The following is a 15895-nucleotide window of genomic DNA, read 5'->3' on the forward strand; positions in this document are numbered from 1 at the left end:
ACAGTCACTTCTGCAAATATTTGCTTGTATTGTTTCTAATAAAGTAGTGGCAGAAGGCATAGATCCACTCCAAAGCAATGCATTTTCTTACTTCTATATAAAGACAGGTTTTTTTTGGTCACGTATTAAGTACAACAAATGTGTGTGGTCCAATCTCAGGAAGAACCACAATACAAAAATAATACACATCATACAGTAACATACAGGAGCCACTTTATTGGGTACACCTGTTAAATATTTTATTCACATGCATATCTAATCAGCCAATCGTATGACAGCAACTCAAAGCATTTTAGTATTTAGACATGCTCAAGACAATCTGCTGAAGTTCAAACTAAGGATCAGAACCCGGAAGAAAGGTCATTTAAGTGACACAGAATGTGGCATGGTTGTTGGTGTCAAGCAAGTTGGGCTGAGTATTTCAGCAATTGCTCTCTACTGGAGTTGTCACACGGGAATTGTGGTAACCTGACCTATATATCTGCCTACAGCAATGAAACCACCAAGTAGTGTTAATGATGTTTTGGACAGGGGTCAACATGGGAAAAATGTAATGTTGCAAAGTGCCAGAACACCGGGTTGTGAAATTTAATGGTTTTCCTTCTTGTCATTTTACTGCTGCTGTTTTTGTTCTCTAAATTCTCTAGATTAACAACAATCTTATTATTATTCTTTAGTCCTTAGTTTGTCATAATTTTCATACATACTTATAAAAGGTGAAATAAGTTAACAAAACAATGAGCTCTTCTTTTATAACATAGTTACTCTTGTGTGTAGCCCACATATGGTTTTTATTGCTACAAATGAAAAGGTCAATTTGGAAATAAAAGAACTAACTTTATTGTTGATTAATATATTTTAAATGAAATTCTTAGGATGTGAACGTGTCAAATCATTGAGTCAATAGTCAATCAAATAAAAGAAGCAAGCTAATAGTTTCCTCTAATCTATTCATAAACCTTAATGTTGCAAAAGTTGCGTTTTACCACAGAGGATATCGGCCAAGCTCCCATGCTAAGACTAAATAAAGGATGGTTACCCAAACTAAGACTGACAATACACAAAGGTTTCATTGGTAGTCAGAGAGAAATTTAGAAATTACATTAAGGTTTGGTCATGCAGGTTAAGATAAACCTGCATGACCAAATTTTTAAAAAGACTTTTTTGAACAATAAAACACACTGCTCAGAGAAGCACTATGTAAGTGCAGACCATTTACCATTTGCTACATAAATCCATGTTTTTTTCTTAGATATTCTAGCTTTCTCTTCTACTTTAAAGTGCTACTAAACACTAGAATGATGAGCTTATAGTGGTTATGTTCATTCTTTACATTTACCATTCTGGTTAAGTCTATATACTAGAATAAATTAACAGCACAAATCTAGCTGTGTTGAGCTCAGTCATGTTCAGGCATAAAATTTAATGTGCTTGTCAGGCCCAGGTTGGGTTCAGCCACCCGACACTTAGTAACACACCCACTGAGAAACAGATTCTGGTAACTGGCAGCTTCTGGTCAGAAACGTCGTAGTCGAGCAGCCATAGGCAAACGTATTCGTGGGGCCAAAGCAGGCTACAGAGAATCCCATTCGAGATTCCCTGCTAAGGATAAATGTAAATACAGTAAGATTAATATTCACAAGCTACACATATGATGGCAACATGTGGACATGCTGCGGCTTCTCTCTGTCCTGGCAGAAAGGTGTATCCATGTTTTATGTATTGTCATTCACTTTGTTTTTGTGCATTCCAGTCATAAAGATGACTTTGACTTTATGAAGCAAAATTACACAAATTGAAGATCACTAAAACTAATGTTGAATCTGTGCATAACTCCAACACAATGTCAGACTCAGAGCAGGGTTTTTCTGAACCCCTCCCAAAACTGATGATCTATAGACACATGTCACTGGCTATCACAAAACCCACCACCATACTTCCCACCTCCTCCCTTTCTGACTGCTTGTTGGAACTTAAAGATTGGTTATCACATTATTTTCTTAAGCTAAATAGCAAAAACTGAATTTCTTCTTCTAGTAACTAAATCCATACTCTCCAAAAACCAATAGTTTCTCTGTATACATTGAGTGCTCCTTCATCCCACCGTCCCCTCAGGTTAAGAGTCTGGGTGTCATCCTGGATTTTACCCTCTCATTCTCTGCCCATATCAGTAATATAACAGTCTGCCTAGTTCCATCTTCATAATATCAACCGTCTCCAACCATCAATCAGTCCCGCACAGTACAGCCACTCTCATCCATATTTTAGTATGTCCCGTTTAAATAACTGTAATTCTATCTTGTATGGTTTGCCCCAAAAATCCTTCCATAAAGTTCACCTGGTTCACAATTCAGCTGCTCATGTCGTCACGAAAACCCCGTTCACATTTCACCACATCCTCAGACAACTTTGGTCCATTTCCCCATTAACTATAAGATTTTACTCCTCTCATTCAAAGCCCTGCATAACCTTGCAATGGAAATGTTTGTGGGGAAAACCTAGTCTAACTAGGAGAGAAGGCATCCATCCTACTTTAGTTGGTGCAGCTCTCTTATGATTAAGTTTATTAGATAACCCAAAGCATGACAATCACCCCTAAAACCCCCAAATCCCCACTGAGATACATGTGTCATTGGGCATGAGTTTTTCCATAGCCAGTACTTTGTTATCTTGGCTGTGTGCTAAGGGTTATTGTCCTGTTGAAAGATGAACCAGTCTGAGGTCCAGAGCAATGTGGAACAGGTTTTCATCAAGGATGTCACTGTACATTGCTCGATCCTGATTAGTCTCAGTTCCTGCCGCTGAAAAACATCCCCACAGCATAACACTGCCACCACCATGCTTTGGATGGTATTGGCCAGGTGGTGAGTGGTGCCTGGTTTCCTCCAGACATGACATTTGGCATTCAGGCCAAAGAGTTAAATCTTTGTTTCATCAGACCAGAGAATTTTGTTTCTTATTGTCTGAGTCCTTCAGGCGGGCTGTCATGTGTCTTTTGCTGAGGAGTGGCTTCACTCAGAATTCAATCAGTGCAATATAAGGACTGCACTTCCCAAATATCCCAGCATGCCAGACACTGCCCTCCATAGTTCCCTCTCCCACGTGGAAGATAAGGACAACTACATCAGGATGCTGTTTAGCAACTATAGCTCCTCATTCAACACAGTCATTCCCCATGAACTTACATTTGGGTCACATCCCACACTCTGAGACACCTTCTGAGACTTCCTAACTAGCAGGGTGCAGTCTGTCAGGATTGGAAAAAGGACCTCAACAATCACCATTACAAGATTGGCAGCCCCATCCTCTACACACTGTTCACTCATGACTCCCATCAGGACAACAACATCCTGAAGTTTGACGGATTCTGGCGGGTATGAAGCAGCTAACAGGAGGGAGGTGCCCAGTCTGATGACATAGTGTAAGTGTCACCAACCTCACCCTCTCCTCAAGGAGAGGACAGTTTTAAGAAGAAGAGGAGAACTCATCAGCCACTGTTTCTCAGAGAGCTTAAAGCTGAGAGAGTGAGTAGGTTCAAATACCAGGGGGTCCACATTGGTGAGGACCTCACCCTGGACGCCCAGCTGATTAAAAAAGCACAACAACGGCTGAACTTCCTGAGGAGACTAAGGAAGTGTGGCATCTTGACCAGCTGCAACACCGTGTGGTACGGCTGCACTACAGTGATGGAGCGCAAACGTCTGCAGAGAGTGGCGAAGACTGGTGAAGACCAGGACTCCACTTCCCTCTCTTGCCAATTCAATCATCATTATCTAGTTTATACTTTATTTAACTGCTTGTAGTTGGCATTCACTGTGGATGGCAAAAGAGGAATTTCATTGTATGGGGAAATTTTCCTAACTGTGTACATGACAATAAATGCTTTAAATTGATTGACTAATTTTTAACAGGATGTTCCACAGGATTTTCTATCTGATTTAGTGCTTAAATAAAGATAAAATCATTATAGTAGATGACTAACGGTCATGTACTGTAGGTGTTGAGAGTAACTGCCTCAACACTGCATTTAATTCATTATTAGATCCAAATTATTACAGTATGTAAATAAACCCATTAATTGTTTCCATCACACCCTAGACCTAGACACCCTTGTCCTGACATACAGCATTAAAACTGAAAATGTAAAAGGATTTCCCCATAATTTTCCCTTGTTTGACCATTTAAAAGTTAAGATAATGTTAAAATAATAATTCATACAGCATTCAGAATGAAATTCCATTTCCGTAAGTGTGTTTGCAAAAATGCTGTTATCAAATTTATGGAAAAGATTAATTTATCATTTATTTCAAAACCCAGTGTCAATACAATGGAGACCAGCCATCTTAACTTTACTCCAATACAAGTGGATTATCTTGTTGATAATGCTGAAGCCTCACTGAATACAATACTTTATACTGTTGTTCCTCTAAAAAAGAAGAAGGCAGGGAATCATGAGGAGACAAGGTCTATGGTACAATTTACAAACCCACAGCTTAAAGCGGGCATCACAAAAACATCTCACCCTTACCTCTGTCAGAAACCCTCTCTCAGAAGATTGTTCCAATTGCAAATGTTTTGATATTCCAAAAATGTTTATTTAAAAGCAGAGAAGAAAAGTAAAACTTCATAGAAACTAAAAAATGGACTAGATAAAATTATTGGCACCTTGTCAAAATTGTAAGAAATAATTGATTTTCAAGCATGTGATGCTCCTGTAATTAGTATTTAGACACACCTGTGGCAAGTAACAGGTGTACTACTCCTGTAGTTCTGTAAGGCAACACTGCGACGTCACTTCCGTAGTTTCGAAATGGCGGTCTGTTCAAACTGTGTACATGTTTTCACGCAGTTCCAAGAAACCATCAAACTTTTGGAAAACGAACTAAGCACTGTTGCTTCCGCTGGAAACGTGATGCCAACCCGCGGCCTTCTGGCCCTGTCGGATGACCAGCGGCCTATCCCGACACGGGCCTGCTCCTTGCCACTGACACAGGAGGCCTGGATCCCGGCTAAAAGGAGACATCGGACGACACCTGCTGCAGCTAATCTTGTCAACCAATCCATTGGACCACCTTCCCCGGTCCAGATGGAGAACCTTTCCACTGTTCTTAAAGAGCTGGAAAGTCCGACTTCCCCGGCGGCGGTTCCCTGTGACTCCCTGCCCCGTGAGATACCACACGGCTCCACCTCCCGCGGGCAGCGCGGTCGGGGCCTGCTGCCGGGGCCTCGCCAGAACAGACGTGCCACCGCCACCAACACCATGCCTCCAGAGAGAAATCCACATGCTCCTCCTCGGCGCACCTCTCCACCGCACCATCCTCCCGGTCCGACCATGCTAATTATTGGCGACTCCATCGTTAGAGAAGTCCGCTTAAAATCAGCTAAAACGTTTTGCTTTCCTAGAGCCACAGTCACTGACATAGCGGAGAAAATTCCAAACCTGATTGAAAGACATCCTACAGCAACAATGTAATACACGTTGGCACAAATGACACCAAACGCCAACAGTCTGAGTTGCTGAAACGTGACTTTGTGTCATTTTTCAACTCACTGGAGAGTTTCCACGACAGACAGTTCTTCATTTCTGGCCACGCTGGGTCGCGGTGTTGGCTGGTTCTCCAGACTCCTCAGCCTGCACACATGGCTTCAACCACAAGTCTCCGCACACGGACTCTTTTACATAGACAATTTCAATCTTTTCTGGGATCGTCCTCAGTACTTCAAGCAATATGGACTGCACCCAAACTTTCTGGGATCACGGATGTTGACTGAGAACATTGTCCACAGCATTTCAGTCTTCGGAGACTGACTCACCATTGAAAACACCTGTGGCTCTGATGTGCTCACCTCTCCTGCATCCTCCGCTCCAACACCCGACAACATCCACAAGTATAAACAGTTCGAGATATTTATAGAATCTGACGTTACCAACAGACAAAATGCAGCTCTTATGGATTCTAGTTTTTCACCCAGGGAATATTATTATTTTGTTGAATGTTATGATCTTAACCACACTGCTCTTTGCCCCATAGAGACTATGTCTGCTCCACGACCACCTAAACTTTTTAAACCAAAAATGAACACAAGGGGAGGTAATCATAAAAATCTAATACAAGTTAAGACTACTGCTCATACTGAACCAAAACCCAAAACTTTCAAATGTGGATTATTAAATATCAGATCTCTCTCTTAGTAAATGACTTGATAAATGATCATCAAATTGATTTATTTTGTCTCACTGAAACCTGGTTGCAGCAGGAAGAATATGTCAGTTTAAATGAGTCAACCCCCCAATTCATATTAATTATCATGTTCCTAGATGCACAGGCCGAGGTGGAGGAGTAGCAGCAATATTTCACTCTAGCTTATCAATAATTCCTAGACCTAAACATAGTTATAACTCATTTGAGAGCCTTACTCTTAGCCTTTCACACGCAAACTGGAAAACTCAAAAACCACTATTATTTGTTATCGTGTACAGTCCTCCAGTCCCTTATTCAGAGTTTTTGATAGAATTTTCTGATTTTCTATCGGATTTAGTGCTTAGTACAGATAAAGTCATTATAGTGGGTGACTTTAACATTCATGTAGATGCTGACAGTAACTGCCTGAGCATTACATTTAATTCATTACTAGATTCAATTTGTTATTCCCAAAATGTAAATAAACCCACTCACTGTTTTAGTCACACCTTGGACCTTGTATGGCATTGAAACTGATAATTTAATAGAATTTAGTCATAATTCTCTTCTGTCTGACCATTTTCTAATAAAATTTGAATTTACAATAACGGACTATACAGCAGTTAGGAAAAAATTCCACTACAGCAGAAAATGCTGTGAATACATTTAAAGAAATTATTTCTTCATCTTTTTCACCACCATGTGTCAATACTATGGTGAGTAGCCATCTTACTCCTGTACAAATTGATTACTTAGTTGACGATTCTGCAGCCTCACTGCGTATGATACTAGATACAGTTGCCCCTCTGAAAAAGAAGGCAGTGGATCAGAGGAGCCGACCTCCATGGTACAATTCACAAATGCACAGCTTAAAGCAGGCGTCACGAAAGTTAGAGAGGAAGTGGCGTTCCACTAATTTAGAAGAATCCCGGTTAGCCTGGAAAAACAGTTTAAAAATGTACAAAAAAGCTCTCCGGGATGCCAGAACAGCATATTATTCCGCACTAATAGAGGAAAACAAGAACAACCCCCAGTTTCTGTTCAGCACTGTAGCCAGGCTGACTAAGAGCCATAGTTCTGTTGAGCCTAGTATACCCTTAACTTTGAGCAGCAATGACTTGCTTTACTGATAAAATTGTAGTCATTAGGGAAAAGAATCACCAGATACTCCCTACAAATATTACAGATAGATCTTCATGTACAACAGCTCTAGAATCCTCAATAAGGCCCCAATCCATCTTAGACTGTATTTCACCCAACTATCGCCTCCTCAAAACTAACAACATGTCTTTTAGACCCTGTCCCAACCAAATTGCTTAAAGATGTTCTACCTTTAATAGACACGTTCATATTAGATTTGATTAACCTATCTTTAGAAACTGGCTATGTACCAAAGTCCTATAAAGCTGCTGTAATCAAACCATTACTTAAAAGACCTTGTCTTGATCCAGGTGATTTAGCCAACTATAGACCAATATCAAATCTCCCGTTTATTTCTAAAATCCTTGAAAAAGTAGTTGCAAAACAATTATGTGATCACCTTTACAGTCAGGATTTAGAGCTCATCACAGTACAGAAACAGCACTGGTAAAAGTCTCCAATGATCTTCTCCTGGCTTCAGATAATGGACTTGTGTCTGTACTCGTCTTACTAGACCTTAGTGCCGCATTTGACACCATTGACCACAACATTTTATTACAGAGACTAGAACATGGATTTGGGATTAAAGGAACCACATTACATTGGTTTAAATCTTATCTGTCAGACAGATTCCAACTTGTTCATGTTAATGATGACGCTTCTTTATGCACCAAAGTTAGCTATGGAGTTCCACAGGGCTCTGTGTTAGGACCAATACTTTTTAATCTGTATATGTCACCTTTAGGCAAAATTATTAGGAAACATTCCATAAACTTCCACTGCTATGCAGATGATACCCAGCTCTATTTATCTGTGAAACCAGAAGATACTAACCAATTAGTCAAACTTGAAGCATGTCTAAAAGCCATAAAGACCTGGATGTCCTACAATTTCCTACTTCTAAATTCAGACAAAACTGATCCTCTTTGGGCCTAAAAACATGAGAAATATGCTGTCTAACAATATAGTTACTTTAGATGACATAACTTTGGCCTCCAGTACTGCGTTGAGGAACCTTGGAGTTATTTTTTAACAGGATTTGGCGTTTACTTCACATATAAGACAAATCTCTAGAACAGCCTTCTTCCACATACGGAACATTGCTAAAATTAGAAGCATCCTGTCTCAAAGTGATGCCGAAAAACTGGTCCATGCATTTGTTACTTCTAGGTTGGACTACTGTAATTCCCTACTTCTGGGGTGTCCTAATAACACCCTAAAAAGCCTTCAATTAATCCAAAATGCTGCAGCAAGAGTGCTGACAGGATTAGGAAAGAGAGATCATATTTCACCTTCACCAGTGGCGTCCCATAAAATCTAGAAAAGAGTTCAAAACCCTCCTCCTTACATACAAAGCACTTAATGGTCAAAGTCCATCATATTTAAAAGATCTCATAGTTCTGTATCGCCCGATTAGACCACTTCGATCCCAAAATACAGGCCTACTTGTGGTTCCCGGAGTTTGCAAAAGTAGAATGGGAGGCAGAGCCTTTAGCTATCAAGCTCCTCTCCTGTGGAACCAGCTTCCAATCCAAATTCGGGGAGCAGACACCCTCTCTACTTTTAAGACTAGGCTTAAAACGTTCCTTTTTTATAAACCTTATAGTTAAAACAGCTCACTCAACCTGAACTAGCTTTTCTCTATACATTTACTTGTCACCACTGTATGCCATTAATTCTGTGTCCTACAACCTGTACAATGCTTTGTTGTTGATTTTTTGTTGTTTTGTTGTTGCTTTTCTTGTTGTTTTGTTGTTGCTTTTTGTTGTTGTTTTGTTGTTGCTTTTCATTGCTCTTTTCTTTTCTTTCTCCACTTTCCACTCACCCCAACCGGTCAAGGCAGATGGTCGCCCACCCTGAGCCTGGTTCTGCTGGAGGTTTCTCCCATTAAAGGGAGTTTTTCCTCTCCACTGTTGCCTAGGGCTTGCTCAAGGGGGATTTGTTGGGTTCCTTCTACATACTTGTGTAGTCTGGACTTTATTCTGTAAAGTGCCTTGAGATGACTTTGTTGTAAATTGGCGCTATATAAATAAAGTTGAATAGAAAAAAAAAATGAATTGAGCAATATAGTAATCACACTTGCAACCAGTTATAAAGGAGAAAAGTTGACTCAACCTTTGTGTTGTGTGTCACACTGAGCATGGGGAAAAGAAATAAGTGTCTGTGGATTTGTGGAAAAACATGAACAATCTCAGAGCTGCGGATCCATCTCCAGAGATCTTAATGTTCCTGTGTGCAATATCATCAAGAGGTTTACAGCCCATGACCCTGTAACTAACCTCCCTAGACGTGGACGGAAGAGCAAAATTTAAAAATGAACTTCCAAACAAATTCAAGCAGATCTGCAGACATAGGATAGAACGGTGTCAGCTCGCAATATCTGTCAACATCTAAATGAAAAGGGACGCTATGGTAGAAGACCCAAGAGGACACCACTGCTGACAAAGGCATAAAAAAAGCAAGACTGTTTGCCAAAACTTATATGACAAAACCACAATCCTTCTGGGAGAACGTACTGTGGACAGATGAGACAGAAGTAGATCTTTTTGGTAAAGGCCATCATGGCGCTGTTTACAGAAAAAAAAGAGGCCTTCAAAGAAAAGAACACAGTCCCTACAGTCAAACATTGTGGAGGTTCAAAGATGTTATGGGGTTGCTTTGCTGATTCTGGCACTGGATGCCTTGACTTTGTGAACAGTATCATGAAATCTTATAATTACAAAGTAATTTTGGGGCGCAATGTAGTGGCTTCTCAGAAAGCTGCGTCTCCACCAGAGGTCATGGGTCTTCCAGCAGGACAATGACCCAAAAGCGCTCAGAAATGGTTACAAACAAAGCGCTGGAGAGTTCTGAAATGACCAGCAATGAGTCCAGATCTGAATTACCTAGAACACCTATGAAGAGATCTCAAAACAGCATTTGGGAGAAGGCATCGTTCAAATCTGAATGACCTGGAGCAGTTTGGAAAAGAAAAGTGATCCAAAATTCCAGTAGAGAGGTGTAAAAAACTCATTAATGGTTACAGGATTGATTTCAGTTATTTCCAAAGTGGGTGCTACCAAATATTAAGTTGAGGGTGCCAATAACTTTCTAGTACATTTTGGGGGGTTCTGTGTGGAATTGTATGAGATTTGACTTTCTTCTCTGTTTTCTTTTTTTTTGTGTGTTGATCCGGTGCAAACAAAAACAATAACCACATGAATATGAAAACATTTGCGATAGGAGCATTTTGTTTTTGTGAGAAGAATTGCAAGGGTGCCCATCTTGTTTGTACGACTGTATCATTACTAAAAGAGCATAAGATTAACCCCAGATTTCTTTTCAGCACTGTAGCCAGGCTGACAAACTGTTTACCTGTTGAGCCTAGTATTTCCTTGACTCTCAGCAGCAATAACTTTTTTCACAAATAAAATTGTAACTATTAGAGTACACAATCATTGGCTCCTCCCCACAACTATCACAGAGTACAGACCCGAATCCCACTTGGACCACTTCTTCCCTATAAATCTTATTGCGCCAACTTCAACAATTGCCTCATCTAAACAATCAACTTGAATATTAGACTTTATGCTGACTAGACTTATAGACTAGACGTATACCCTTAATGGGTATAACATTTTTAAGAATGTAATATAACATATTTATATATAACATATTACATTTCATCAATCTATATTATTTAACAGGCTTTTATAACTGCTGTAATCAAACTCCTACTTAAAGAACCTTGTCTTGACCAGGTTTCTTAGACAATTACAGACAGACATCCAATCCCCTTTATTTCTTAAATCCTTGAAAAGGTAGTTGCAAAGGAATCTTATGACCACCTGAGCATGAATAACTTGGTTGAAGATTTCCATTCAGGATTTAGAGTACTTCCTGGTACAGTTCAGACATAATTAAGGTTACTGTATTTAGGGCAAAAAATAACAATATATTTACTTCAGATGACATGCACTGGAATCCTAATATTCTACTGACTTTGTCCAGAAAAACGTGAAAAGTCGCAAAAGTCCAAGTCAAATGCCAATCAAACTTTATCCTTTGAGCCCACTACTGCAATGATTTCTCCTGACATTGTTCAAAGTATGAGAAAACACCTCATAGTATCATATTATCCCTACAAATCACTTTGATCTCAGAATGCAGGCCTACTTGTGATTCCCAGAGGTTCCAAAAGAAGAATGGGAGGCAGAGTCTTTAGCTAGCAAGCTCCTCTCCACACATTCTGTACTTTTAAGAGTCGGCTTAAAACTTTTGTTTTTGATAAAGCTTATAGTTACAGCTGGCATTGCATTTATTTGAAAATGTTCATGCTTTTTTGATTTCAAATATGTGGTCAAGAACCGTCTAACTACCAAAACTGTATTTTTTTTTTTTACCGTCTTTACATTTAAATTAATAAACATCTCCAGGTCAAGTTATGTCTGAAGAATAAACCAAAAAGGAATTTGAGTAAAAAAAAATCTAAAAAAAATCAACTGACAAAAATTAAATGTTTGCAGCCATTTTTTTTTTCATTTTGGTTTTGGAATTTTTAAAAAATGAAAGAATGACTCATTAATTCAAATACTTACTAGTAGTACAATACTAGTTTTGGAAATAACTATTGAAAAAACATTGTTCACTGGACTGCATTCAGTGGGAATTGTGGGAACTTGTGTACACATTCTTGTACCTTTTTCAAATATCTCAAATGTATTTGACACAGATGTACTGTATTCAAATTGTAGAACCTTTAAGTGAAAAATAAACAAAATAAAACACAAGGAAACAGGATGGAAGTGGATGTAAAGGGTGTGAATCATTTTGTAAAACTATGCTTTGACTTTGTATTTCTGGGTTTCGTTTTTTAGATTTATGGGTAAAAATTGATTTTTATATCAAATACAGTTTAAGACCAAAAACAATGACAGAAATTGAAGACATATAAATGAAAATCATTTGAATGTTTGCATGCATACTTGAGATTTAGCCTGTAGTGGTTTTTCCTGTATATGGAAAGGCAACATAAAGGCAACAAACTTTGGACAGTGTTAGTTAAATTGTAAAATTTAGAATAAAAATATGTTATATGAACTGAAAATTCAACTTTTCATTTAGATGTCATAACATAACAAATGTTTTTTTTTGTATGTTAGCACTACAGCTCATGCATGATACCATAAAGCCTTTAACTTACATTTTAATTGTTATTTAACTGACACTTCAAAGAATCCATACATTAAGCTCTAACTACAAATGAACACAATACCCCATGAGCAATAATTAATAAGAGATTTAAGAAAGAAAATATTTAGCAATTGTTTTTCCCCCCATTAAAAGTCTTTTTGGGGTAAGATTTTACTCTGATTCTCCATTGGATTGCATATGTTTGAGATAAATTTGTGATTTGTGGGTGACACTGGGCTATATACAGTAAATAGATTGATTTATCACTTGATTTAGTTGATGAAAATACAATCAACACTATAATATAGAATCAAAATACACCAATTAGATATATCATCCAAAACTGGATGTTTAACATACCAAATATTGCATCAAACCAAAAATGAAAATTTAACAGAGTACTTGCCTTGGCCCCGTATTTTGAGTAATTCATTTCTGTGAGTGTCACCGGTCGTAGTTTATCAATGTCTCCAAATGCTACTCCAGGAACGTAAAGTGCACAAACCACATGTACCCATCTGAAAACAAAGAAAAAACAATTATATTATTAAAAAAAGCACAAAATATAGCACAAGTATGAAAATCATGACCTAAAAATGTTTCAACATTAAAAATTGTTTTCACAGATTGTTTTATCAATTTCTGCATGCTAATTTCAAAGGCATCAAGTTGATTAAAATCAATCAATATGGTTAATTTCTGCATTTTGTGTTGTGAATTACAGCAGACAAAGGAAAAACTTAATATCCTGGAACTGGCTGAAGTGAGTTTCTTAAAGACTTCAAAAAGAAATGGATTCATAGATTTATGTAGCCCCAGACTCCAGCAACAGTTTGGTGTGACACTATTTCAAATGTGGACTTTAGGGAAGAGAATCCAAAGTCCAATATAAAGATATCCATCTCTAGCAAGCAACGGCTTCACAGTTTAATTTGCTGTGTTTTTCATGCTCTAGTGAAGTAGTAAATTCGGGTGCAGCCTGGCTGCGAAGCACTATCAGCGATAACGTGGCTGAAGTCTCCACGCTTCACATAACACACTCTTTTCTCTCACTCCTTTTCTTTCTCTATCTTTTCTCCTTCCTCCATCCTCCTCTCTCAATCCTCTCCAAGCTCTCTCTCACCTACTTAAACCAAATTTCTTTTTCTACACAGTACTGAATATAAGTACAATTTAGGCAGCTTTTCACTGCCTTCAGGATTTCAACCAGCTAAGATTATTAGGCAATATTTGTTTCTGAACACGTTGTCCTCACTACCTATCGTAAATTGTAACTGAACACCAGGTCACCATGGTATTGTATCCCACCTTCCAGCATCAGTCTCTTTAAAGATGCCATCCTGGTTGGGGCAGAGCTCACAGCTGGGTGTCACTCCATTCTTACAGGCATCACAGAACCAAGGCTCTGTTGAGTTCTCTGAGGCTGAGCTCATGATTGAGTCACTTTCACCATCTACACCATAACACCCTGGAAACACAGAGAGAAATTTTTGGTATGGCAGTAGCAATGAAAATATTCATTAAAGAGCAATTAGATGCAAATCTCACATTTTGTTAATGTTTTTAGATATATAAACATATTGGCTTTGTGAAATGATTCCTAATGGATAATTGGCTGTCTGAAACCTCGGGGTTGAACACCTTTCCCTGTACAGTTCACATAGTCCCACCATAGCTCCAACTATGGTCGGAGGGCTACTGTGCAAAGCAAGCACGAAACTGGGTAGCAACATGTCAAAGCTAACAGCTACGCATGGGAAGGGCTGTGTCTTTCGCTGGATGACCAGGACAAATATTTAAACCAGTCCCCATTCTTATGTAGTTCCATTATGTAGTTCCATTTATGTTACTTTTACCCCAATACTTTTAACAGCTTTATTTAGTAATTTGCAGCTACAGATTCTTAATACTAAATATAATAAACTTTAAAAAATGCCAATGTATTATTGTAGCTAAACCAGCTGACAGCACAAGTTGTTACATCATTGTTTACAGATGAATAGAGCAATCAATAAATCCAAAGCCATTCTCTAATCATTTGTCACTTATAATTTAAAAAAAATATTGCAGGACTTTTACTTAAAACAGATTATTTATGAAATGTTGCACTGAGACATCTTAACAGTATTCTTACTGTTAAGTGAAATTAGTGCTGAAATCCCCACTATATCCTGGAAAATCAATGGTTCACAATGAATCTCTCATGTTTTACTGATTACTTGATGAAGCTCTGGGCTGATGAGATATTCCTGGGATTCACCAGACTCTCCTCACATTATGAAAGACCACCAGAAAGGTATCATTGGGTGAGTGTCTGTCTATAGTCAAGCAATGGCCTGATGATAACAGCAACCAGTAGCATTAGGAAGATCGCCCGCAAGGAGATACATCAAGATGACCAATCACACTTCTCGGAGCCACGAAATGAGCTGACCCAACATCACCCCAATAGAGAACATGAGTTGGACTGTTTACCAAAAAGTTATGGCTTTGATATTTAAAAAAGTGCAAAAACCTTGTTCCCTTAACATCATTGCTTGGAAAATTATAAAACAAACATCACCTCATCTCTCTCCAGTGAATCACAGACTATAAAACCAAATTCCTTGCAAATGCCATTTGAAGTGCCCTGGCCTATGGTATATCTTAAAACTAATGAAAAGTTTGTCGGTTTTCCTCTCATTGAATTTATTTAGATGCTAAGAGAAATGCAATATGACAGTAAAAATACCCTCATGACAATAGTAAAATTGTGAGGAGTGAATAAGAAGAATGCTTTGGTCTAGTCCCTTAAGAAATTTTTATGGATAGCTACTAGAATTCACGGGCAATGCCTAAGTCAATTAGCTTCAATACATTTGCAAACAGTGGCACTGCTTTTTAGTGTGTTTGATTAATTCAAATTTTCAATCCTAACAAGTGTAAATAATCTTTGTTGTCCACTAAAGTATGTGTAACCATGTGGTTGGCTGTTCCATCCCCCCTAATGGAAATGGTTCTCTGGTCCAAGGCTTCAATCCTCTGCAAAAATATAGAGCCACAAATTGAACATTTGATAAAAAATGAAGCCTGGGAGTAGCTAGGAGAAGCACTTTAAAAAAGCATTTTAATATTGTCCTCTTAATTTTCTGAGGTTGCCTAAACAATTACTTGGCTGATGTGGTTTCTATGGCAGCTATTACACCAGGCAAACGTGCTGTTCACTACCAATGAGGGCAGCAATCAGTACTCTGCCTTCTTTAGGGAGATAACACTCTAACTCCTAATTCAGTCAACCAGCCTTCAGGCTTTTTGAGCAATGGGAAAGACTAACAAATCAAAAGCTCAATGTTCTGCATGCCCGCCACCATGTGCCACACTGGGGAGTCAGACAGCCCATCGAAGGCAAACACTGAGGCAGA

At 38.6% G+C, this 15895-nt stretch overlaps 1 protein-coding gene across 5 annotated transcripts in view; it reads right to left on the reverse strand.

Annotated features, from left to right (window-relative positions):
• phf14 (PHD finger protein 14) overlaps positions 1-15895 on the reverse strand; it is a 115281-nt gene that overhangs the window by 83711 nt on the left and 15675 nt on the right. For all 5 annotated transcript variants that reach the window (XM_067510638.1, XM_067510631.1, XM_067510656.1 and 2 more), the window contains exons 5-6: positions 13803-13962; positions 12901-13012 (exon numbers count right to left, since the gene is read on the reverse strand). In XM_067510638.1, the coding sequence (XP_067366739.1) occupies positions 12901-13012; positions 13803-13962 (272 nt within the window). The remainder of the gene's footprint in view (positions 1-12900; positions 13013-13802; positions 13963-15895) is intronic.

Source organism: Channa argus, chromosome 1, assembly GCF_033026475.1.
Source record: "Channa argus isolate prfri chromosome 1, Channa argus male v1.0, whole genome shotgun sequence".
NCBI lineage: Eukaryota > Metazoa > Chordata > Actinopteri > Anabantiformes > Channidae > Channa > Channa argus.